Consider the following 27,762-nt stretch of genomic DNA (forward strand, 5'->3'; position numbering starts at 1 on the left):
ATATTGTCAAATGTTCCTTTTCTGGAAAAAAGACTTTCAACATATTTCTTTGTCCAGTTAGGGTTGAAGAAACTATATATTTTGGAACCCAGAGTAGACTTGGGCCCCAAATCTGCGGTACCCATTCCTTTGAAAAGTCCATCATGATGATTCTACACTGGATTTTCCTTTCTAGCTTAAAAATAAACAAGGAGACAGATTAACTTAATAGTTTTTATTTATAATATTGTGTTCAATTTCTGTGTTTTAAAAAAGCAGTAAAATGAGGCAATACAATATATGATCCAATAAAAATGGAAAACTTGCATTTTAAGATTCTGGCCAAGAAAAATACACTACTCCAGGAGCATTGTCTCGGCAACAAATTATGTGACCTTCAAGAAGTCATTTAACGCTCAGGGCTTTTGTTTATTCTGACAAATGAAAGGGTTAGACTAGAAAATTGTTAATGGTAAAATTTTTATTTCAAATTTATTTTTTATTTTATTATTAAATTTTCATTTAAAATCTTCCCTTTCCGTTTTAAACTTCTTCAATCCTGGGATGCATTAGCTTTGGAAACCACACCTTTGAGAGCAGAATTCCTATGGAACAAACAAGTTTGCTTTTCTGCTCTCTCTAAATGACATTTGATGATGAAATCCAACTGGAAAACTCTCTCTCTTTTTTCTTTTTTGGGCACGACCAGCTACATTGTGAGAAGAGAATGACAATATTTATTTAGTCCAAACTTGTATCAGTGATAATTCGCCTAAGCTGTTTAGGGAATACTAACAGGTGCAATACTATATGGTGGTATGTGACCCAAGGAGGTGATCTGACAGATAAGCTAGTGTAGGAAGCATACATACAGTGATGAGGCTGATCTTCAGTTATCCGGGGAGGCCTTGACATGACATTTCCCACTGAAACACTCCTCTGACTCTCTGGCATAACTTCGTGTCTCACACTAAAATTTTTTCTACTGTAAGGCAAGCGTCAGTGTTTTGGAGGGGGTCCAAGTTACACAGTGAATTATAGTGGTATGAATCTTCAAGGTTTAGTCTCTAACCAGGTTCACTCTGAAGTCTCTTATGAGGCCCAGGCTCTTTAGCCTGTATTCACGCATAGTTGAAATGGCTAAACAACTCAGTGAAAACAATCAGCCAGTTTCAGTCCTAGCCCACTGATACATATCACCGATATTGGGTGCAATGTAAGCACAGAAAGAGTGTCCATATTGCTTGTGAAATATTATGGTTTCAAAAAATAAGTAATTATATTTTGGAAGAAATTTTAGGACTTTGTGCCTCTATCCGTGCTAGAAAATGCCAGCTTATAATAGAATTTTACTGGGTTCATCATTTCAGTACATGTTTTAAATTTCATATTTAAACTATTTGTATATTGGCCTCCTAATACATAATAAAACACTGAAAAGAGTTACTTCTGTAATATAAAGGTTTTTAAAAAACGTTTATTTATTTTTGAGAGAGAGAGCACCCATGCATACACAGGGAAGGAGCAGAGAGAGAGGGAGAGAGAGAATCCCAAGCAGGCTCTGTGCTTTCAGTGTGGAGCCCGATGCAGGGCTCAAACCCATGAACCATGAGATCATGACCTGAGCCAAAATCAAGAGTCAGACGTTTAACTGAGCCACCCAGGCGCCCGTATAATATAAAGTTTTGTATACATTTTATAAATCTGTCATAGGCAATCCTGTCCTATAAAGTGGGTATTACACTTGGTCCACATCAATGCAGTAATAAATCTAAATAATTGTAGATTACTTAGAAAATAGTTAATGTGGCATTACACTAATTCCTGCTTTCTTGATAAAAAATAGAAATTTGTATGGGAAAGTGATGTATTTTATTGCAGGAGGAAGAGGATATATTTTGGGAAACAGTTAAATAATGGAAAATTATCATAAATATTACTAAGTTTTAAACCACCTAAGACTCATTATTCTGGGTGTACAGAATCATGTCCAAACTCTTTGAATTTGAAACTTGGCATGACATAATTTACTAAACTTCAGAAAATTTGTTTGCTTTTAAGAGGCTTAAAATTAGCATTATCCAAAAAATTAATAAAATTAGCATTATTCAGACTTCAGATCCCTTAAAAGTACCATTTTAATGTTAAATTGCTCAAAAAAAAAAAAGGGATTTTCCCTTAATAAAAAGTACTTAAGCATAGCTGAAGTGGAAAATTGTCTTTGAATTACATGCTTTAGCTTATCACACTCCAAATATTTGCTAAGCCTAGAATGGCCTCTTCTAAGTTAGTTTTGCTCCCATCTATTTTAAACAAAAATAAAACCAGTCACATATAAAAGAGGAAACAGAAAAAGCCATTGACACAACTTCCATTATAAACTCAAACATGCAGATCCATCTAGAAATACTTAAGAACGTTTTTGTTCTTAGAAAAACAGATCTTGTTGTCATGGGAAACTGCAAGTAATCAATCCACAATACTTAACTACATATTTTGTTTTTTGAAACTGATGTTAAACTGTACTTGTAGTATTTGGAATATCAATTGCTTGGAATTTGGTCTCTGAATTCAGCAGAATAGTATAGAATACTGATCTACTTATAGGTTATTGTTCAATTTATGAGTTTTTGGTAGCAAATGAAATTATTTAACCAACTAATTTATATACTGTAGTATTAAGCATAAGTAAACATAGATATATAGCTTATTGCAACATTATATTAAGATGTTTTGTTTTGATCATGGTAGAGCTATAATTAACAGCTTAAATAAAAATAAGTTCCTCCACAAGAAATAATTTAAAGGAGTTACATTTGGGGTGCCTGGGTGGCTCAGTCAGTTAAGCGCCCGACTTCAACTCAGGCCATAATCTCGTGGTTTGTGAGTTCAAGCCCCGCATCGGGCTCTGTGCTGACAGCTCAGAGCCTGGAGCCTGCTTCGGATTCTGTGTCTCCCCCTCTCTCTGCCCCTCCCATGCTCATGCTCTGTCTCTCTCTGTCTCTCAATAATAAATGTTAAAAAAAATTAAAGGAATTACATTCAATGACTTACATAATGACAAAACTCTGAACAAGTTAGAATGTTTTTAATTTTAATTTTATTAATATGAATAAATAACAAATTAAATAAAATTTAGCAAATATTAAATATTTAGGTATCAAAGACATTTATCATAAATATAATACTTTAAAAATAACACTGATATTTTTCAGCTTTGTACACATTTATAAGAAAGCCTTTCAAGGGCTACACTAAGCCTTTTTTTACATCTCTGGTTACTTAAGGAAGTTTCTGAAATTACATTTGCTTTCTTGATGAAAATCAAATGTGTCCTTAGTACTTCGGCACTTTTTTTTTTTAACCTAGAGAAGACTATCCAATAGTTTTTCAGGTCATTTTTCCTATCTTAGCGACGTTTCAATCAACGAAGAAACATATGTCCATAACCTGATTTCTTACAGGTTTCACTGCCACCTGCTAGTGGAATTGAAAGAAGTGACATCTCTAGTAAGGTGTCCAGCAACCAAAGAGCGTAACAGTTTTATGTTTTTATCCTTCACAATACTTAATGACAAAGAAATCTGTAATCGTATAATTGGATACTATTCACTTAAAGAGGCTAACTCTTGAGCGACAAACACACAAAGAGGTTAAGGTTTGTTTTTTATTGACATAAGATGGTTCTTCCAGTTGCATCGTTTCCTGTAAACCTCATGCTTGCTCTGATCTCCATTTGAGGTGAATGATTATCCTGGCAATAAAAATCTTTGTGATAACAGAAGAACTGGAAGCAAGAACTAAGTCAACAGAAGATGGGAAAAGTGTGAAATAAGGTGTCTATTGTTCATGCTATGGAGAACAGCCTGACAGGCAACCACCTGAACTTCTTGAATGATTGAACTGCTGCCCAAATTTAGTAATTTACTGCCTGCTTTGTGAATATGATAAAGAAGTTAAGGGGTCCAAAGAGCATGAGACACAATTATTAAAAAAAAAAAAAAAAAGTGTTAAGGTTAGATAGAAGTTCCCTGATCTCTTAAGGTACAGTCTATTTATCTCACAAGATAAAAGCTTTAAATGAGTTTCCAGGAAAAGAAGTGTCCTTAGTTTGTCAGTATGGGGTTGTGTGTGTGTTTAGAAACAATGGTAAAGATAAATATAATGATGTGTCATTGGGTTTGCCTTCTAGTAGAAGTAAAACTCAGCATCAAATGAAAGTCAAAGGAGACTGAGGGAATCACTATTAAAAGGTAAAAAAGAGTTAGAAGACCAGGTCAATCTTCTAACTTAGAAAAAGATATGGGATAAATGATCTGACCTGTTAGCAGCTCACGTTGTTATAACTGTTCTCAAGTTAGCAGTGGCCAGTCTCCTGGTTATGGTTAGGCCATTCATTTTGCGAATGCTCCTTTTTCGGTGGCACTATGAATGTCTACATCGTCACTTAAACATCAATATCAGTGATAATAATACGTGCTTTTGCAAGTTAATCTCCCACCTTAACATCTGATATCACACTTCATTCCTGATGACAGATGTATTCGGCAAAAAACTGGGCTGCTGAATTGAGGAAATTGCAAGTTTAGTTTCAATGTTATTCTTATCTATTAATAACTGAATGAAGAACTTGTCAGTTTACTTTTTATTGGTAAGCTTTTTCTTTTCACTTTCTTTTCATGTATCTACTGTACCTAAAGAATGAATCAGACTTCTTAATGTTCCAAATTTTGGGGGTGGATGAGATAATAGTCTCACAATTATCCGGGATCATACAATGATGTTTTTAAAACATTGTATAGCAACAGTCAAGTCTGTTCAAGTGTATGATGAGATTGAAAATTGGCTCCAAAAATGTTTTAAGTTAAGGGGCACCTGACCTGCTCAGTCGGTAGAGCCTGCGGTTCTTGATCTCAGGGTTGTGAGTTCAAGCCCCACATTAGGTGTGGAGCATACTTAAATAAATTTTCAAAAATGTTTTAAGTTAAACCATGCTTCTTTGGTAAACGTGATGAAAATAACTGGTGTGGAGACTGGGATAATTCAAGGAATTCAAGAAAACTTCACAATGCCAAATTTCTTTCTGTAAGAGAATGAAACTTAACATCTATTTAGTAAAATACTAAAGATATTCACTGTTTATTTTAAAATTTTACTTTCCCCCCATTTTCCTTTTTTCTCCCCAAATAATCTAATAGGTATATTGGCAACTTGGAATCACCAGTGTTTTCATAAATAAATGGATTAGGTTTTCCAAAGCGTGTATAGGAAAAAGAGTGAGAGAGGGAGAAGAAAAGGCTAAAATCAAGGTATTATTTTGTACTCTGGTATCTGCCAACTTTTAATCTTTCTAATTTAATTGTGGGTGAATTTTGTTTTTAATTTAATGTTTATTTATTTTTGAAAGAGAGAGAGAGAGAGAGAGAGAGAGCGAGGGAGAGGCAGAGAGTGATGGGGACAGAGGATCCGAAGCATGCTCAGCACTGACAGCAGAGAACCTGATGTGGGGCTCAGACCCATGAAATGCGAGATCATGACCCGATCTGAAGTCAGACACTCAAATGAGTGAGCCACCCAGGTGCCCCTGGGTGAATTCTTAAAATGAGAGGAAGAAATTGAAACCCGGATAAAAGCAAGAACTTTGTTTCTGCATGAATATGCAAATGCTAAACTCTGGAGAAAAAAGTCCGGCCACCAACGGAAGTTTAGTTGGACCATCCATCAGAGAAAGATAGTTAATTTCTGACATTCCAGAAATGAAGGAAAGTGCTTTTGCTACTGAACTATAGTAAAATCTTGTTATCACAATTTACGCTTTCTCCAAAAATTCCACTCTTCCTCAATCCTATTAAATCTCTGAGTCCCTCTTGCCAAACACTTGAGAATTTCTCACAATTTACATCCCACTTACATGGGTAATTTCTATATTTTCTAGTGTTCCTTTCCTGCATCAGCTGCAGAGGTGAGTTACGTCAAGAGCTTCGAGAAACTAAGCCAGCATCCTTTCCAGGGGGAGGGGGTGTATCTTTAGCAGAAATAAAATGATCAAACCCAAAGAGAAGAAAATGGGAGGTCCGGGAAGCCTCCAGCATGATTTCAGCCCTGTGAGACACTATTAGTTTCTATTTTAATAGTAAGAGTGGTGGTAGATGCCAGTTAGAGTGAAATAGTCCTGGAGCCTCTTGGAAACCATTTACTTGAATGAAAACCTCACTCTCTCCAGGGTTGCTCTACCCATGTGTGCTTCCACTTTCCTTCAAGTCCCACTCTTTGGGAGGAAAGCTTTAGGAAGAAGTGCAAATTACTTGTGAAGATTGTTCTGGCAGTAGAATATTCTCCCTTACTTGCAACATTTTACTCTAATCTCTAGGAAGGAATAAAAGATGATTTAATTGGGGTGCCTGGGTGGCTCAGTCGGTTGAGCGTCTGACTTCCACTTAGGCCATGATCTCATGGTTCATGGGAGCCCCATGTTGTGCTCTGTGCTGACAGCTCAGAGCCTGAGGCCTGAATCAGATTCTGTGTCTCCCTCTCTCTCTGCCCCTCCCCCACTTGTGCTCTGTGTCTCTCTCAAAAATAAATAATTATTCAAAAAAAAGACTATAGACTTTCCTCTATTTATAGATTTTTGTCTTAAAGAAGGAAGTATATATATATATATATATATATATATATATATATATACAGACATACATATATATGCCTGTGTATGTATACACACACTTCCTTTGGTTTTTGATCTGTTAGCTCATGCAAAACATGAACAAAATATATGTTCTTTGTAATCATATGCCAAAAGGTAGTAAAAAATGTGATTTATATCTATACATTCCAAAATATCATATTACAAATCTTCACAAAACATTTTAGGTTATGTCTACACAATCTAAGCAAAGTGAACAGATACAAGCCATTTAGTGAATTTGAGTCATCTCTACCTATAAAACAGAATTTTCCCTTGCTTCAAACATCCACACATACAGGTTGGCCCCAGATTCTTGGATACTAATGCTCTATTTAGTTGGGTGTTAGGTTTATCAAAATCTGGAGGCACAGCTTGTTTTCCAGAGAAATCTCAACACATTCTTGGGGTTGTCTGTAATTTTTATATTAATAATGGTGTAAGTAGTTGCCTCTAAAGTTCTATAGTTTTTGAGTTCTTAGGTTACTTAGGTGATAAAAAGTCCCATGGATGCTGTTCTCTGAGTGTGGAAAAGTAGCACTCTTCTAATTGTTAGTTCAGTGAGGTATTCTCTAAATGCAAGGCTTTCTGAGTAGTTAGGTAGAAAGAGGATTCATGGTCAAATACAAGACCTCCTTATGGAAGTTAGCCTGAGCATGCACAAGATGGAACAGATTCAAAAAGCTTCTGTCATCTTCATCACGGTCTCCTGTATGCCACACAGGAATGGACAGTAGGGAAAAGAAAATCACAGTTAAATTTTTAAATATATGATTTATTCAGAACAAGATGTTCCAATTTTCCCTAATAATATGTAACAGAAGACTAGTTAGTTATCTTACTAAGTCATACACTAACCACTGAAATCAGTGAGTTATATATGAGTACTGACTAAGAAGTAGAAGAAAAGGGTGCTGGTTCATGCTTTACTGCCTCTAACTATATGACTTTGGGCAAGTCAAGTAATTTCGCTAAGACTTAGTTTTCTCAACTGCAAAATAGGGTTGATTATCATATTGACTAGCTAATTAAACTATACAATAATATGTGTTGAAACTAAAAAATAGGGGATATTATTATGATGATTATGATAGTTGGCAAGTTAACATTTTACTGTGCAAAACTGAAACGAGTTCCTTCTGGAGCAGACTCTTCAACTTGATGTTTTCCATTAAAATCCATACCAGATTTAAAAAGTAGCAAAACCAGGAACTAAATATATCTCATGGAAAAACAAACCAAAAATGTCTGCTCCTTCTATTCTTAGTTTAGAAGTAAAAGTCTACACAGAATTATCTGTTTCAAGTGGAGATTAGAATGCATTTTATTCACACCTGTGTACCATCTACATGTACACTCACCGGACATAACTGACTGCAGCATTTCCATTATAACACAAGCAAATGCATTTGCCACACTCTGCAGGAAGTTATTTCTTTCCACCGGAGTGCTAAAGACTTTACAGACTTTTTGCATCATTTTAACTGCCCAATCCATGCAGTATAGTTCTTTCTCACACACCTGATTTAGATATAAAAAGAATTATGGTAAATCTTCATGTAAAGGAAACTGCAGAATTTTAAAATGGTACTAATAATAACGGTTTATGACTTAACATGATTTTATTACACATAACATCATATTGAGTTTATAAGTGAGACATGCTCTTACATTTAATTCTCCTTTGCTTTCAAATAGTACAATTTTAGTGGGAAAAAAGTGTGAGGTAAATAAAAGTTTTGCTCAAGATTATCATAGTGTATCATTTATTAATGTAAGAACTAACATTGCAAATAATTATTAAGCATATCAAAAATAAGACTTATGCTCATTCATTCAATCAGCAAATATTTACTGAGCAGACGCTAAGAGCTGGAGACACAATGGTTAAGCCATTAAGACAGGGCTTCTATTTTCCGGGAATCCAATAAGGGTGACAAACAGGAAATTTTAATAGGCAAGAGAACTATGGTATTATCAACTCTCTACTATAAGAGTTGTAGGGAGTATTTACCTCTCTATTATTTAAAAGATAAAATATTTAAAGTAAAGATTACATGTTAATAGTTAAGAGTAGCTGAAAGGACAAAGGTTTATTTACTAACATTCTAAATGGCCAACTTAAATCACATAGTCAAATAACACACAACATGAAAATAAACCATATAGTAGTGTAACATTTAGTTATAATGTAAATCTGACAGGGAAGATTTGTGCACTGTGCACTGTGTAATAGGCACTGTTCCAGGCACTATGAAATTAATAAGCAACGTAGCCCTGGACGTCAAAGAGCTCGCGATCAATTCTGGGAGATGACTTACCCCACACATGCAATGGCTTATGACCACTATTAGCAAATGAAGACAAAGAGAAGACAAATCTGACGCCATTTAGAGAAAATTAAGGATCAGAATTAAGATGTTTATCAGAGGTTTTGCAGGGAAGTCATCCTTAGTGACTTCCTCTTCATTCCACTTGCTATAGTGCTGCCAAAGTAAACTTCCAAAGACTTAAAACTGATCATGTCACTCACCTTCCTAAAACTTTTCAGCAGCTCCTTATTAGAGGATGTGTTCAACCTCCACAGGATGGTTGACAAAGCCCTTCCTTACCTAGCCTCTCCCTTCCTATCTAACCTTACCTCCTCTTCCTCTGAACATTTTACTCCAGAAATAGTAATACTGAACTGCTTACAGTCCTTTGAATATAGCCAGGCAGTTCCATTTCTTTCTCCTTTTGAGGGAATCTGCTTAATTATTAAAATAAATATTTGCATTGCGAATTCAGTTAATTTATAGCTTTCTTCACAGTTTCACATTTTAAGAAGAGCCACAGAGGTTTCATTCATGTTTTAAGCAGTTGAGTTGGTAAAGAACCTGGTCTCCATTTCATAGGAAATGGATTACATTCAATTATTCCTCATAATAGTCAACTGGAAGACTATTCTTGCTGCTTTTGAAGCACTGGTGGGGTGGCATCTGTGATGGTAGCTAACTAAATCAATGAGATTTTATGTAATACGTGCAGGTACATGCTTGAATAATTTGCAATGCCCCCCCCCTTTCAATCTTTTGGCAAACTTCTATTCATTTTTAAAAACATATTTCTACTGGGATTGGGGAAGCCTTGTCTGTGCTCTATATTCACCCAATATTGGCTCCTCTCTGTTACCTCTGTTTCTATTTGTACATTATTTTTGTACTTATCACACTGAATTTATTTATAAATAAATAAACTGATACCTCTTAAAAGACCTTAAGCCGCTTTTTGTCAGAGATTTGTTCTGTTAATCTCCATAGTTTTTAATAGGTATTTTTTTAAATGTTTATTTATTTATTTCGAGAGAGAGATAAAGACAGAGACAGAGAGAGCACACACAAGCAGGGTAGGGGCAGAGAGAGAAGAGAGAGAGAAAATCCCAGCGTGGAGCCTGACACAGGTTTTGATCCCAGGAACCACAGGATCATGACCTGAGCTGAAACCAAGGGCCAGATGCCCAACTGACTAAGCCACCCAGGCTCCCCAATTTCCACAGTCTTAGAATATTACACAGTGTATGGCCCGTAGTAAAACACTCGATTTGTGTTAAATGAATGCATATTAAATATATTTTTTGATGTTTTATTTTGAAAAACATTTTAACTATACAAAGTGTAAATAATAGTATAATGAACCCCCAATATACATTCCCTAGCTTCAACAATCACCAATCTTGTCTCCTCTCTACTATCATTTACTTTTACATCCTCGCCCTGCTGCCCACTGATTATTTTGAAGCAAATCATAAAAAGTGCTTTTTCAGGGGTGCCTGAGTGGCTCAGGTGGTTGAGCAACTAACTTCAGCTCAGGTCATGATCTCGCGGTTCACGAGTTCAAGCCCTGCATCGGGCTCTGTGCTGACAGCTCAGAGCCTGGAGCCTGCTTTGGATTCTGTATCTCTCTTTCTCTCTGCCCCTCCCCTGATCATGCTCGCTCTCTCGCTCTCTCTCTCTCTCTCTCTCTCTCAAAAGTAAATAAATAACAGTAAAAATTAAAAAAAAGAAATAAGCGCTTTTTGAAAATGGGACTTTAAAAAAAGAATATAATTTGGCAGAGTTGTATAATAACAATATAGACATGAAGTGGGGAGAGGTGAATATAAGCAATGTTTCCAAATATGATATTATATTACTATATTAAAATATTTTTAAGTATCATAAAAATATATGCTTAAATACTTATTCTTTCAAAATGTTTTGAACATATTTCAGTTCCTTCAGGGCAGCTCCCTCGTAAGTAAACTGTAATGTTAACTTACTAGAGAAAAACTTGTTTACTTACCAAAGCCAAAAAGACTACCAGCTTTGCCAATTCAATGGCCCGTCCATTCACAGCTTTACTAGCCATGAAAGTGAAACAGATGTTGTTCCCACTTAGGATTAGGAGACGTGCATTATTCTCTAGAAGCCATTCACGGGGAACCACTTTTATTAGAGGGAGAACAGTTATTTAGTGAAAAATTATGTAATAGCTCTAGTAAACACCATTAAGAACATGCAATATTATATCACCTTGTTGGAAATACAACTAGTGCTAAGGGAAAAGCTCAGAAAAAATGCTTTAGTTGTATAGCATTCAACTAGAGACAGAGATTATTGCCAAGTTATGGTGACTTTTACAAATGTTCTAGTAATATGGTCAAAGCATTTCTCCTACATATAGATCAAAAGGCATGATAGTCTAATTCTGTGTAAGGAAAGAAATCTTATAAACTTTAGAATCCGAAGAATTCTGCAAGAATGGGAAAAATTGTTTTCCTTTTCCTTGCCAATAGAAGAGGGCTTTCTTCTTACACAGCCTAGGAGGGTGTTTGTGAGAATTTACAAAATGGGAATGATTGAGCTATAATTAAATTCGTGAAACTTTCAAACAGTAATGGTAATAAATATATATGTATTGGCAAGTGGAGGAAAGAACATTGATGATATGCGTTCTCTTCAAACATAATGTCAAACTCTTTAAATATTTTAGAACATTTAGTGATCTCGAATAGGTAATTCATTTATTACCCATAGAATTATCCTTACAATTTTATAACCATATTCTGAGAATACATTTCTATTATTCTATGTGGTAAATATGTATTTTTACCTGATAGTTCATCTATAAGACTGATAACATCATCTGCTGTCCATTCTTTCGTGCCTGTGTCATATAGTAATTTAATGGCATCAGCCAAACCTTTCAGACTGGATTCATCTGTAGGTTCTTCTATCATTTTCTGCCAAACCACCTGTCCTAGATAATTGAAACAAAAACTAGGCTATGACAGAATAGTTGGATTTATGATAAAGACTTCATGGATTGTTTAAAAAGGAAATTGGATTGCATAATGGAATCCCATTGCTTATATATGCTACTTTCATTTTAACTTTCATAATGAAAGTGAATTTTGATAATAGTCTAAGTTTGAATGTCTCTGGATGACGTGATGAAGCATAGGAACAATAGCTAAATGAAGTAAAGGTAGTTTCGCCAAGCAGAATAGTGCTTCTAGTTCAAAGATAATGCTATTCCTGTAACAGAAATTGTAGTAAATGATGTAATCTTAGTAAAATCATGTCAAATCTACTGATGTCCTTCTGAAAGGAGAGCATGCTGTATCTGAGTATCTTTCAAACGTTTATACCAAAACACAGTAATCCAGTCAGTTTTTGATTATTTATCTATGACCAATTTGCTTTGTGAATTACACAGAACAAAATTTTATCCCAGATTGGCTTCCTGTTCCTATTCAGTGTACTTTAAACTAGTTACTTCCTGACAGAGACAATATGAAACAAAGAACTGCACGCTAATATTAACGTTAACCTAAGCAAAACTTAACTAGAAAGGCAAAATTTCAAATAATCATATTATGCACCCAAAACATCAATTTCGACTACTGTGCTTTACAGGCATTATGAGTCCCCTCCAGCAGCAAACATAATCTTGAGTTAAGGTAATGTTTAGAAATAAAATGTAGTGATTTTTAGGTATACCAAAGATGATTGGAATATATTTGGTAATGGCCTGCAGTCTTAAGTTATGCATAAGCCAATGTAGTGTACATCTATGAAATCATGAAACACAGTATAGCCAATAGGAATGATGAAACTGAGCAGGTACAAAAAGATATGCTTCCTAAAGTAAGAGTAATTAACCAGTTTTGTAACATACATTCCTGAAAAATGGATACTCACCATCTTGAGGAGATATTGGTCCAAAGATGATATACAATAATCTTGCCTGATTCACCATTGGCCATGGTTTTAATATACGCGTCAACCAAAAAGCAGAATCACTTTGATGTATCCAGTGATCAAGCAGGACGCTCCTACAGAATAGTCTGATCCTTAACTCTAGTTTTCGAGCACTTCCTATGAAGACAAAAGAATTGTAAACCATTCTTCCTAGAAAGGCTGATGTGCATATTGGATAGGTCAGTGATAGACATTTGTAACATGCTTTGTACTGAAAGTGCTATTTCATTTTCCTCTGTAAAAATTTTAGATTATCAAGGGACTATTATTTATTTATTTATTAAAAAAAATTTTTAATGTTTTTATTTATTTTTGAGACAGAGAGAGACAGAGCATGAGCAGGGGAGGGGCAGAGAGAGAGGGAGACACAGCATCCGAAGCAGGCTCCAGGCTCTGAGCTGTCAGCACAGAGCCCGACGCGGGGCTCGAACTCACAAACCGTGAGATCATGACCTGAGCTGAAGTCGGACGCCTAACCGAATGAGCCACCCAGGTGCCCCAAGGGACTATTTTTTAAACAATTTTATTGAGATATACTTTACACACCATACAATTGAGTGGCTTTTAGTATATTCACAGATATGTACAGCCAGCACCAAGCCAATTTTAGAATCTTTCATCACCTCAAAAAGAAATCCTGTTCTTTTAGCTATCACCGCCCCCCCCTCCATTATTTACCACCCCGAGCCTTAAGCAACAATAATCAACCCTCTGTCTCTAAAGCCTTCCTCTTTCTGGACTTTCATATGAATGAAATCATACAGTATGTGGTCTTTGTAACTGGCTTCTTTCACTTAGCATGTTTTTTTTTTAAAATCACATTTTTATTATAGCAATATATAAAGCAAGTAACTTTAAATGTTCATAACTACAACACCTGGCATGTTTTTAAGGTTCATCCACGTTATGGCATCAATCAGTACTTCCTTCATTTTTTTTTTTTTTTGTCAAATTATATTCCATTGCATAGATATACCTCATTTTGTTTATCCATTCACCCATTGATGGACATTTGGGTTGTTTCTACCTTTCGGCTATTATAACATTTGTGTACCAGTTTCTGTGTGGACATATGTTTTCATTTCTCTTGGGAAATACCTTGGGTCATCTAGTAATGCTATGTTTAATCATTTGAGGAACTGCCAGACTGCTTTCCAAAATGGCTGTACCGTCTTACATCCCAAACAGCAATGTATGAGGGTTCCAATTTTTCCACATTTTCGCCAACATTTGTTATTATTTGACTTTTTGATTCTAGCCATTCTGGTGGGTATGAAGTGGAATCTTGTGTTTGCTTTTTAAACAGACTTATTGAAATATATATAATTTACATACCATATAATTCACCCATTTAAAGTATATAATTCAATAGTTTATAATCTATCATATTATTGGGGTGCCTGGCTAGTTGGAAGAGCATGAGACTCTTGATCTTGGGGTCATGGGTTTGTAACCTATGTTGAATGTAGAGATTACTTAAATAAACTTTAAAAATCTATTATATTATTAATTTTTAAAAATTGTGGTAAATATATATATTTATTTATATGTATATAAATATATATAACATAGTGTTTGCCATCTTAACCATTTTTAAAGCTTGTATAATACAATGGCCTCAATTACATTCACAATATTGTTCCACCATCATAACTGTTTATTTCCAGAACTCTTTTATCACCTCAAACAAACTCTATAACCATTTAAGCAATAACTCCAATTTCCCTCTGCCCCCAGTTCCTAATAACCTCTAATCTGCTTTCTGTTTTTATGAATTTGCCTGTTTAAGGTACCTCATTTAAGTGGAATCACAACATCTGTCCTTTTGTGTCTGACTTATTTCACTTAGCATGCTTTCTAAGTTCATCCATTTTAGCATGGATCAAGACTTCATTCCCTCTTATGGCTGAAAAATATTCCATTGTATGAATATACCACATTTTGTTTATCCATTCATCTGTTCAACACTTGGGTTGTTCCCACTTTTTGGATATTGTGAATAATGCTGTGGTGAACATTGGCATACATGTATCTTTCCAAGTCCCAGCTTTCAATACCTAGGAGTGGAATTGCTTGGTCATATGATAAATCTATGTTCAGCTTTTTGAGGAATGGTCAAGCTTGTCTTCCATAGTGGTGGCACCATTTTACATTTTTATACAATTTATGATCTATTTACTTATAGATAAGACAAGTATAAATGGAAAGTCTACCAATGATCTAAGGCCGTATGAAGTATGTACTTCCTAATGTGTTAAGCCATGTAACGTAGATGTGTAGGTGTCAGAGATCACTGAAGGCCTGGGGACCAAGAAAGGCTTTACAGAGGAAAGTCAGGTAAGTTGGGTTTTAAAAAATGAGGAGAGGGGCGCCTGGGTGGCTCAGTTGGCTGAGCGTCTGACTTCAGCTCAGGTCATGATCTCACAGTCCATGGGTTCGAGCCCCACGTTGGGCTCTGTGCTGACAGCTCAGAGCCTGGAGTCTGCTTCAGATCCTGTGTCTCCCTCTCTCTCTGCCCCTCCTCTGCTCATGCTCTGTCTCTCTGTCTCAAAAATAAATAAAAACATTTTTAAAAATGAGGAGAGATGGTATTTCAGAAAAAAAAATAGAGAATGAATAAAAGATATGAAGTGGAAATGTTTAAGAGATGTGTGAGACACAGTGAGTAGAGTGAGAAGCCTACTCTATGTCAAACAAATACAGAGAATAGTGGGGAATAAGTCTGCAAAAGTTGGGTGGGATTAGAATGTAAAGGCCAGTATAAAAAGTTTGGACTTTATTTTGAAGACATTAGAGAGCCAGTGAAAGTTTTTGATCAAGGAAGGGACATGATAAATTAATTTTGTTATTGTTTCATTGGGCTTCTAATCTGCCTTTTTGATCCATAATTTGTATCATAATGAAACATCTCAAACTGTCAGAAAAAGCAGAGATACTACAAAAATACTGTGTACCAATCACGTAGCTTTGTCAAAGCTTTACTTTTTGCTATATTTGCTTCAGATTTTTAAAATAAATAAAACATTATAGGTACAGTTACAGCTCCTTGTATATCACTCCCAATCCCCTTGCCCTTCATCCTCAGAGGTGATCACCATCTTGAATTTGGGTTTTGACCCTCCTGTACCTAGTCAACATTCTCTGGAAAAATAAAACAAACAGGGTGTGTATGTATACACAGAGAAGAATTTATTCTGAGAAACTGGCTCATGAGATTGTTGAGGTTTGGCAATCCAAAATCTGCAGGATATGCTGGCAGACTAGAGAACAGAGAATAGTTGCAGTTCAAGTCCAAAGGCAGTCTGCTGGCAGAATTTTATCTTGCTTGGGAAGGTCAGTCTTTTTCTACTAAGGCCTTCAAGTGATTGATGAGGGTAATCTGTTTATTCAAAGTCTACTGCTTAAATGTTAATTTCATCTAAGAAATAATTTCAGAGAAATGTCTAGAATAATGTTTGACCAAATATCTGGGTACTGTGGCCTAGCCACATGGGCACTCAAACTTAATTATCACATCTCCCAACTATGTTCTTATACTTTTCTTTTTTTACATTTTTTAAACGTTTATTTATTTTTGAGAGAGAGACAGAATGAAAGCAGGGGAGAGGCAGAGAGAGAGGGAGACACAGAATCTGAAGCAGGCTCCAGGCTCTGAGCTGTTAGTACAGAGCCCGATGCTGGGCTCGAACTCACAAACTGTGAGATCATGAACTGAGCTGAAGTCGGATGCTTAACTGACTGAGCCACCCAGGCGCCCCTGTTCTTATACTTAAAAAAAAAAAAAATTTTTAACATTCATTTATTTTTGAGGGGGAGAGAGACAGAGATAGAGTGCGAATGGGGGAGGAGCAGAGAGAGAAGGAGACACAGAATCTGAAGCAGGCTCCAGGCTCTGAGCTGTTAGCACAGAGCCTGACACGGGGCTTGAACCCACAAACCGTGAGATCAAGACCTGAGCCAAAGTCAGAGGCCTAACTGACTGAACCACCAGGCACTCCTGTTCTTACACTTTTTAATACATGTATGTTACCATAATGAATATATAGAATTATTTTACATGTTTTTAATTTGTATATAAATAGTATTATATTGAAAATATCCTTTGGTTACCTTTTTCTCAAATTATATTTTAAGATTTATCCATACATTTTAACTACTCATTAATCCATTTTAACTACTAATGGATTTCATTGTATGAATACTTAATTTATTTATCCATTCACCTGACAATGGGCATTTAGATTGTTTGCAGTTTTTCATGGTTCCATACTGTATAAGAATGTTCATTCTTTTTTTTTTTTTAACGTTTATTTATTTTTGAGACAGAGAGAGACAGAGCATGAACGGGGGAAGATCAGAGACAGGGAGACACAGAATCTGAAACAGGCTCCAGGCTCTGAGCAGTCAGCACAGAGCCCGACGCGGGGCTCGAACTCACGGACCGCGAGATCTTGACCTGAGCCGACTTCGCCCAACCGACTGAGCCACCCAGGCGCCCCGAATGTTCATTCTTATACATGTCTCCTTATGCACACTGTGGGAGTGTCTCCCAGTGATATTGCTAGATTGTAGGATTCCATAATTTTAAAAATATGAAATATTTCATATATATACACAAAGGTTTAAATAATGCTATAACAAACACCTTTGTATCCTCCATCCAGACTTAAGGAATAAAATATGAATACAATTAAGCCCTGAGTACTTCTTTCTCTAATCACATGCCATATTTGCTTCACAGTTTAATTCAGTGTTTATCATTCCCTTACATTTCTTTGTCCTTTTACTACATATGGACGTCATGATTTACTTTTTTAAGTTTATTTTTATTTATTTTGAGAGAGAGATAGCGAGCAAGTAGGGAGGGGCAGAGAGGGAGACAATATCCCAAACAGGCTTCGCTCTGTCAGTGCAGAGCTTGATACAGGGCTCAAACTCATGAACCCTGGGAGCATGACCTGAGCTGAAGTCAAGAGTTGGAGGCTTAACCGACCGAGCCAACCAGGTGCCCCTGTCATGATTTACTTTTAAATACATTTTTGAACTCTGCTCTTTTTTTTTCCCTATTTAAAAAAATTTTTTTAATGTTTATTCATTTTTGAGAGACAGGGCATGAGTGGGTGGGGGGAGGTCGGTGGAGGGGCATGGAGGGGCAGGGAGACACAGAATCTGAAGCTGGCTCCAGGCTCTGAGCTGTCAGCACATGATCCATGAGATTGAACTCATGATCCATGAGATCATGACCTGAGCCGATGTTGGACGCTAGGTTGACTGAGCCTCTCAGGCAAGGTGCCCTCCTTTTTTCCCCCTATTTTAATATCTGTAATAATACTAATTAATTGTAGTGTTTTTTACCTGGTTTGCTGCAGACAACGGTCTGCACCTTACGGGAGAGATCAGTCAGCTCACATAAGAAGTTATACACACGATGGCACTCGAGTTCATCCCAACCTGCTGTTAAGGTCTAAGAATAATAAAATAAAGGAAATATTGTAGATGTTCAGACCATCAAATCAAAATGTAAGTCACTACTGCCTTATGAACATAATAGCTGTATCATATGATTGAGGTGATGTGCAATTTTTATGCAGTATGGAATATTTAATAAGAAAATTTATATAAACAAATCCTAGAAATGCTCCAAAATCCAGTTTCTTTTTGGTTGTAAAGGGAGTATCCTTTCAGAGAACTTTCAAATGGTACTGAATCCTGAACTCTGACAGTATGAGTAAAATAACAAAGCCAAAACCCTAGAACATACTATTAGCTATCTGACTAACAACATACTGTAGTTTAGTTTTAGACTTCAACAGAATCCCTTTAATCTCCTCTAGCTATCATTTATGATATTACATACAAGTGATAATGATTTAATTTTAATATGACAGTTATGCCTATTTATTAATGACATTTTGATGTGAACAAGCAAACATTATTAGGACAGAGTTCCATAATTATCATTGAACAAACCATAATGTAAAGTTATACATATATGAAAAGGAAATTCAAATGGTATACCACTATAGTTAGATTCTCAAAAGGTTGACTAATCATACAAATTTTTCTTAAAATAGTTGAACTGGATTCTAGTAGTTTAAAAATTAATCTCATTTTCTCTGGAAGGACATAGAAGAAACTGCTAACAACAGTTACTTCTGTTGAAGGGAACTTGGTAGATAAGGGACAGGCCTTGTTGGGAGATTTACTTTTCACTTTATACAATTTTGTACCTTTTGAATTTTATATAAATATATGTGTTTATATTACCTGTCCCTACCCCCTCTCCCAAAGCAAAAGTCTATCTCCCTGGAATCTGGGCAGGCAGATGGTGGCTGGGAGGCTGGGATATACAGCAAGATTGTTATAAACATTGTAAGGTTGTTTAAGTTTTAAATAAGTTATTACAGCTGATCCTTGAACAAGGCAGGGGTTGGGGCACTGACACCCCCTCACAGTCGAAAATCCACATATAGATTTTGGCTCTCCCAAAACTTAACTACTAATAGTCTACTGTTGACCACAAGCCTTACCAATAACATAGTCAATTGACATATATTTTGTATGTTATATGTATTGTATACTGTATTTTTACAATAAAGTGAGAAAAAAATGTTATTCAGAAAATCATAAAGAGGCGCCTGGGTGGCTCAGTCGGTTAAGCATCCAACTTTGGCTCAGGTCACAATCTCAGGGTTCATGAGTTTGAGCCCCACACATGCTCTCTGCTGACAGTGCAAGGCCTGCTTCGGATCCTCTGTTTCCCTCTCTCTCTGCCCCTCCTCCGATCTCTCTCTCTCTCTCTCTCAAAAAGAAAAATAAAATAAGAAAGAGGTAATACATTTATAGTACTATACTGACTTATTGAAAAACATCTGTCTATAAGTAGACCTGGACAGTTCAAACCTGTGTTGTTCAAGGGTATACTGTACATTTAAACTGCTTAGAACGATGTAATAGATTAATAATATATCATTAATATTGAATAACATTAAATAATAGTATTGTTATCTTCTTTGTTTATAATAAAAGATTAGTGAAAAACTTTTATTTTTTTATTTTTATTTTTTTAACGTTTTATTTATTTTTGAGACAGGGAGAGACAGAGCATGAACAGGGGAGGGTCAGAGAGAGGGAGACACAGAATCTGAAACAGGCTCCAGGCTCTGAGCTGTCAGCACAGAGCCCAACGCGGGGCTCAAACTCACGGACCGCAAGATCATGACCTGAGCCGAAGTCGGCCGCTTAACCGACTGAGCCACCCAGGCCCCCCTGTCAAAAACTTTTAAAATCATCTAGTTTTATTTCTTTTTTTTTTTATCAACTTAATTGAGATATAATTGACATTAACATTGTGTAGGTCAAAGGTGCACCATGTAGTGATTTTATATATGTATATATTGCAAAATAATTACAATAATTAACACATCTATCATCTCCCAAAGTTACAATTTTTTTCACTTCTAAAATCACATTTTAAAAAAATGTTTATTTATTTTTGAGAGAGAGAGAGAGAGACAGAGTGCAAGTGGGGGAGGGGCAGAGAGAGAAGGAAACAGAATTCAAAGCAGGCTCCAGGCTCTGAGCTGTCAGCACAGAGCTGATGCAGGGCTCAAATCCACGAACTGCGAGATCATCTGAACCGAAGTCTGACACTTAACCAACTGAGCCACCCAGGCACCCCTAAAATCACATTTTAAATAACTAGCTCAAGACTAAAACTTCATTACACACACACACACACACACACACACACACACACGCACGCACACTCCACCCCACAAGATTACTAGTCTTTACAGTTGGCTGGAAATGTCAAGGATATTGGTATGGAGCAAATAAATATTAAATGTTCTTACCATTGAGAAATTCAAGACAAAAATGTGAGGTGGCAAACACACTATTAGATTAACACATCCTCAGATCTTTATATTTTGTTCTCTTCTAGATTATTTTTATTAACCTACAGAAAGCTAGATTACATGCTCTACTTGTTAACATTTCAAAAAGCATTCCTTTTCTTCTTCTTTCATGAAATGTACCTATAAAAAATAAATTTTAAAAATGTACCTGCAAAAACATGCCATAACATGGTAATCCTAAGCATTGGATAGGGGCTGCACAGCCATTGAATTTAAAACAGGAAACCTGTAAAGAAACAACTATTAATTCCTCTTTTTCAATGGAACTGTACAATGATTGGACATTCAAATTTAATGGAAATATGCAGGAATTTTTCAGTATTGAAAAATAATTAAAACACTAAATAACTAATTAGCATTGTGTTATATAGGTGGGATCTCAAAAGAAGTATAAACAGAGTCCATCTTCAAGTTCATAATTTATTTAGAATAAAATACATGCACATGAAATTATTTTGATAATTCAGGTTAGAATACATATAAATGTTAAAATGACCAAATATACACTGTATCAGATATTGTGAAAGCAGAAACAAGATAAATTTGATCAAAACAGCTTCTGAAGGATGTGAAAAAAGCACTTAGAGTAAGATGCAAATATAATGAATGGAAAAGACAGGTGAGGGAAATGATAATGACAAAATTTTATAGAGGTAGGATAAAAAGGTTTATATGGAAAGAAAGATATGACATGCTTAATTGGGCTCAATGTAGTAGAAGTAAGGTTGCATCGTCAGGGAGAACCCTAAATATGGACTTTGGACTTTATCTTGCTGAAATTGAGTAACCACCAAAAGATTTTTAAGCAAGAAAATTAACTTGATGAAAGGGATGCTTTAGGAAGAATATCTTGATTCAACATACAGAATGTCCTGGGAAGTGAAGAAATAGATGGCAGAAAGATCATCTGAGAAGCTGCTGCAATAATATAGATCTGAACTTCATGCAAATGCCGACATGAAAAAAGCTGATGCATCAGAAACAGTTTGCATACTATTGAGTGTAGAACTGAACCGCAGCATCGGATGTATATTTGAGTTTGTATCGTGAAATTCAAAAGCTTATACAGAGATTATGCCTAAACACATTGATACATATTTCCAAGTCATAAATTATCATAAAAGTTTTACTATTTTAATATTAAAAACACTTTCCTATTTTTTGAAAATTTAAACAGTAAGAAATGATTTCATTTTAATAAAATACGTAAATCACCACTTTAAAACATCCTCAGGATTCTCATGTAGGGTAAAAATACTTTTATACTCTGATAAGCTTAACAAACTTGAATGATGTTCTTAGTTATATAAAAATATTATTTTATGGGGTGCCTGGGTAGCTCAGTTGATTAAGCATCTGAGTCTTGATTTTGGCTCAGGTCATGATCTCATGGTTTGTGGGACTGAGCCCCACATCAGGCTTTGCGCTGACAGTGCAGAGCCTGCCTGGGACCTCTCTCTCCCTCTGCCTCTCTCCCCTGCTCATTCTCTCTCTCTCCCTCTCGAAACAAACAAACAAACAAACAAACATTTAAAACATTGTTATATGATAAGTAAAAGACTACTGCATTTTGGTGGTTTATAATCTCTGGATACTTGGTATTAGATCATCACCAATCAGTTTTTAGTACTAACTTATGAAATTCTACTAATTGAAGATGGATCTAAAATGAGTGTAAGACATTCATTAAAATATCGTTACTAGAAACCAAGATTATGAACTAATTAAGAAGTGTGATCTTACTTCTGCCAGTATCCTGTGAATGTACTTTAGTCTTTCCCTTGTGGGTAGCAGCAATGTACATCTTTTAAATAGCAGACCTGAGAAAGTAAAGAGACACATGAAAAAAAAAAAAAAAGATAACAATGCAATTAATTTAAGAGTACCTATAAAGCACAGCATAACATTTCCTGAAAGTCAAGTATGGTATATCACAGTAGACTGTGAGCTGACATGGTTCTGAAGAGGAAGTTTGGGAGTAAGAGTATATGGTATTTACCAAGTAACTCTGATGTCCACTAAGTGGCATAAAATCTTACAAAACATTATGAAATTGATATTATAAGACAGATACGGAAACTATTTAGACTTAAAAAGATACAACAACAGACACAAAGATACACTAGTGGAACTTTATATTGTCTTTATTCTCAAGAAAACAGATTCCAATAGTTCTTGAAATTAACATCATGTTCACGAAGGAAAATGTTTTAAGAGTCATTAACGTAAAACATGGAAAGAATGAAAAAAGGGATTTTGTATTCCTTTCTCCAGATAAAAAAATTTTTAAAGCATTAAGTACTTAAAATTTCAGAGGTTAGAAGTTATTTTCACTCACAGAAAGTATCCAGTTTGGATGAAATATCCATTTCTTCCTTCAAAGATATCCTTTTATGGGACTTATGTGTTAAGAATGTATAGAATTTTGTATTCAGATATTTTAAAAAAGAAAAAAAAACTCTTCAATTTCCCAGTGAGATATGTAACTTGAACTACAGTGACAGTGTATGATTTGTGTCCTGTAACTTTATGTGTTCTATTTTCCTAAAATGGCAATACACTGTTAACATTCCTATAAGGGCAATGTTGTCCTTACACTAAAAATAAGATACATGGTAGGAAAATATATATCTGAATATCATGAATTTCTCCATTTTTATCTTCTCTGCATTTACTTTTTAACACATATAATAACTGCTTTATATAATTCTGTAGAATCTATGGGAATCCAATTTATTTTTAGAAGTTGCTATGTTTGGATAACACATGACCAGAATTGAGTTTGAAATATAAACCCTTCTTATTTTTGTACATAAAAAGACATTTTCAGTGCTTGGTTTTTAAGCTGAGTTCTTTTTCCTTTCATGTTTTGGCATCCAGTTCCATGGCATAGCATAGCCGGGGAATTGTAAGCTATAATTGTATGTTGGTTGCTTTTTCTAATGTAAAACTCCTATTTTTAAGGATTGCAATTTACCATAAAAACCAGTACTGGCTGGCTTATTTATTTTTTTTAACACAGGTGCTCTGCTATACCCTTTAGAGGCCAACTTTTAAAATTTCTTCCCACTAAAATAGAATCAGATGTAATGTTCTTTTCACACTGGCCATCTGCTCTGTTTTGTATGAAGAAGCAAATTAAAATTTATAATTTTCAGAGCACAGAATTCTGAAAATGTTATTTTGATGTCTGAAAACAAGAACAGATCAGATAGGAATGGCAACATGAGAAAATGGTAGGTACATCAAATTTACCTAAAGAATAAGTCATAAGCCAGGTGTCTGCACCAAAATTAAATGGAAGGTTGAAATCATTATGTGAATAAAACTGTTTTTAAAAGCTGGCTATTAAGATCAATACATATTTGTATTTTTCCACTGAATTATCCATATAATTATCTTAAGGCTGTTTTGCTTATTTGAGTGACTAAGTCTTGGTCATGGAGAAGAAAATTCTTTCAGATCAAAACCAAAAAAATAAGCTCTTTCACCACACCACTTGTTCTGTAACTAAGGATGTTTGGAAAAGGATATTTACATTGACAAGTAGCAAAAAGCCATTGCTATATTCTGTTACAGGCTTTACTAAGTCTAATCATAAATACTGAAACCAGTAACACTGCAATCAGATTACATACCTTTCATTTAATCTTATTAAATACACTTATCAAATACACTTTTATGTATTTACACAGGTATATAATCTTAAAGCTAGGTATCCTTGGGCTACTAAAAGATAATAATCACTGAACTATTATACCTTAATTTAAAACCTGAAAACATCATCTTAATTTTTTTTTATTTTTTTAATGTTTATTTTTTAGAAAAAGAAAGAGAGACAGAGTGTGAATGGAGGAGGAACAGAGAGAGAGGGAGACACAGAATCCGAAGCAGGCTCCAGGCTCTGAGCTGTCAGCACAGAGCCTGACATGGGGCTCGAACTCACAAACTATGAGATCATGACCGGAGCCAAAGTTGGATACTTAACCAACTGAGCCACCCAGGTATCTCATTAATTTTTGGTTTTATTGCCATACTTTGGTTAATTACAAGGTAGTTTCATAATTAAACTGGTGTCACTAGTCAAGTCAAAATTAGAATTTTATTTCAGCACTCTGAGGGAGAATAAAATCAATGAATGGGATGAAAGACATAAACAACTACAAACCAAGGGAAGAAATTGTAATTTCCTTTGATAAGGTTAATTTATTATAGCATAAAGATTTATTAGTAAATGTGTAGAGTATCTTAAAAAACACATTGTTTCTGATAAGAGAATAAGTGATCTTCCACAACATTTCTGTTTTAAGGACTATAGATTATGGTTAAAAGAGAAAAGAGGTTTCGAGATAAAACTCATTAGATACACAGGAAGTAAAGCATAGAAAATACATCAGTTTCCTAAACTGATAAGCCACCTAGACAATAAGCAAAGGTGACATTGTATGGACATGAAATCACAAGGACTGATACTTTACATTAAAGTGCATTCTCTCATCTTCAAAGATAAGTATAAGAGACTATTATGGGAAAGTCCTCACACTGAAGGGTAAAAGCATCATAGCAATAGGCACATCTTAAGAAATACCCCATTTCCCACAGGCCTTACAGAATTGTTTAATAAAACCCCCTTAATTAAGTGTAGTTCTTTACTTGTTACAATTCTCATTACATAAATTACCTAGAGATCTGTAATGTTCCAGTATGGCAGAGTCTTGTCTCTTGCTAGGCAGCTCAAGGTTATGAAAATCCTGTAGCAAAAGTCTTTTGCTTCCTGATGAGGTTGAGATATAATTAATAATGTGCTGGCTGACTGTTTTGGACACCATGCTTAGCATGCTGATATCCTTCACTATCAAAAGAAATATAAATACATATATATAAATGGCTTAATGATAAGGGTAGCACTATTATACAATCTTAACTTATAATCTTTAAATTGTTTAAAATCTACCGCTCAATGAATTGGAAATATTTAGGGATGTAACCGTCAAGTTACCATGTTATTATAACTAGAGGCATGCTTTAAAGAGTTTGAGTGTCGTACTTTCTTCATTGTACCCCTTGCCTAACAATGATGAAAATTTAGAAAATAAACATAATGTAAATACCATTAATATTCTAGCAGGGCCTAAGATGATAAACTAGTTCTTGGGAAAAAATATTCAAGTGTCTATATAACCTACTCATAGTCCCCAGACCTCACCTGACAAATATCTTAAGATTATTTGGAATATTTCCAATGGCAAGGCTTTAAAATTTCCAAGCGTTGATAAGGGCTGAGATTCTGAGCCAAGGGTATCGGAAAAATAGCTGTTGGATCGACGATTACTACGTCTATATTTCTGGTTGGGAATCAAAGTGAAACTGGTATTTATTCTAGATGCCATCCTCTTTCTTATCTCATGAATTGATCCTGGTTAGAAAAATAAAATATAAGAGACAAAGAAGAAAGGAGATTATAGCAATGAAGAGCTGTTCTTTTAAAATGAATTTGACACTTTGATGGGCAATAGCTGTCTATTTACAAATCTTTTTTTTTTTTTTTCCTTAAGTGATCTCTACTCCCATTGTGAGGCTTGAACTCATGACCACGAGATCAAGAGTTACATGCTCTACCAAGTGAGTCAGCCAGGCACCCCTCTATTTACAAACGTTTTAATATAATATCCAATTTATGGAGTTCCCCCCCGTAGAATCTATTTATTCATTTCACACGATATGAAATGTTTAAAAATCTTTTCCCTCTTAGCCAAATATTCTAGATAAAGAATTTTAGTAGAATAAGAAACACGTATTTGGGTAAGATATAGTCTAAGAAAAGAAATATGCAAAAATTTGAAAAAGTAAAAGATGTGACACAAAAAACCAATTTAACAAATTCAAAACATTCAATATCTGTCCGTTAGTATGTTGCTTTCACAATCTTTACATTCTAAAAAGAAATCAAAATATCAATGTAGCTTTAAAATTTAAAATGTAGCTTTAAAACTGAGTACTAACATTTTCTTTTGTTGGAAATAGTACAAATAAAGAGAGAAGAAATAGAAATTTTAGGGGCACCTGGGTGGCTTAGTTGGTTAAACGTCCAACGAAGTCTTGGTTTCAGCTCAGGTTATAATCTCTCACTTCGTGAGTTCAAGCCCTGCATTGGGCTCTACGCTAACAGTGTGGGGCCTGCTTGGGATTCTGTCTCTCTCCCCCCCTCGCTACCTCTCCCCCCACTCGCTCTCTCTCTCTGAAAATAAATAAACTTAAAAAAAAATAAATTCTAAGTTTAGAGCTTTTAAAAGTTACCAGCTCTAACAGATTAAGAAGATTGCATTACTATTACCAATTAGGTACTGGATAACACAAATAAGCAGTAAAATTAACGTCTTGTAAAATTAATAAGACTAGAAAAAATAAATGAGCAATGATTTTCCTCTTAATTCCACTTTTGGTTAATATTAATTACTTATAAGGTTTAGGAAGGGCCTATACAACTTGATTTAAAAAATGAGCATTTCTTCTATAATTTACTTACACCAAGAAAATTATTTAAAAAAAAATTATTCATAACATGCAGTAACTTTGTGTCACTATTGCTCCCATTCAGAAAACAGTCTTTTGTATATACACACACAGGTAGATGTACAGATGCATAACTACAACTCCAATCTAAGGCTCTCTGTCTCCGAAGTAACGACTGAGACATTTCATCAGAGTTACAAATACATCTGACCAAAATGCATTTCCTCCTTTTGTCACAAAATTGCTAAAATCACATTGTTATGTATTCCTCTAAGAGGTTACTTATAGCAACTTAAAATCAGTTACATTTGAAAACATGGCCAATAAGTGTAGTACTTAGTGAAAAGCATACTGAGGCCCTCCTTTAAAAACATACCATAGCACCTTG

The 27,762-nt window shown here is 35.1% G+C and overlaps 1 protein-coding gene across 1 annotated transcript; it reads right to left on the reverse strand.

Moving 5' to 3' along the window:
- Positions 1-6,765: 6,765 nt before the first annotated feature.
- FBXO47 (F-box protein 47) lies at positions 6,766-26,256 on the reverse strand. The gene is made up of 10 exons (XM_030296442.1): positions 26,068-26,256; positions 25,543-25,713; positions 22,605-22,681; positions 21,010-21,087; positions 18,298-18,406; positions 12,883-13,059; positions 11,792-11,938; positions 10,982-11,124; positions 8,023-8,182; positions 6,766-7,370 (listed from the first exon to the last, which is right to left on the reverse strand). Exons 1-10 carry the CDS (start codon positions 26,249-26,251, stop codon positions 7,258-7,260), a joined length of 1,359 nt encoding a protein of 452 aa, XP_030152302.1. The 5' UTR covers positions 26,252-26,256; the 3' UTR covers positions 6,766-7,257.
- Between the last annotated feature and the right edge of the window lie 1,506 nt (positions 26,257-27,762).

The sequence above is a fragment of the Lynx canadensis genome, chromosome E1, assembly GCF_007474595.2.
Source record: "Lynx canadensis isolate LIC74 chromosome E1, mLynCan4.pri.v2, whole genome shotgun sequence".
Lineage (NCBI taxonomy): Eukaryota > Metazoa > Chordata > Mammalia > Carnivora > Felidae > Lynx > Lynx canadensis.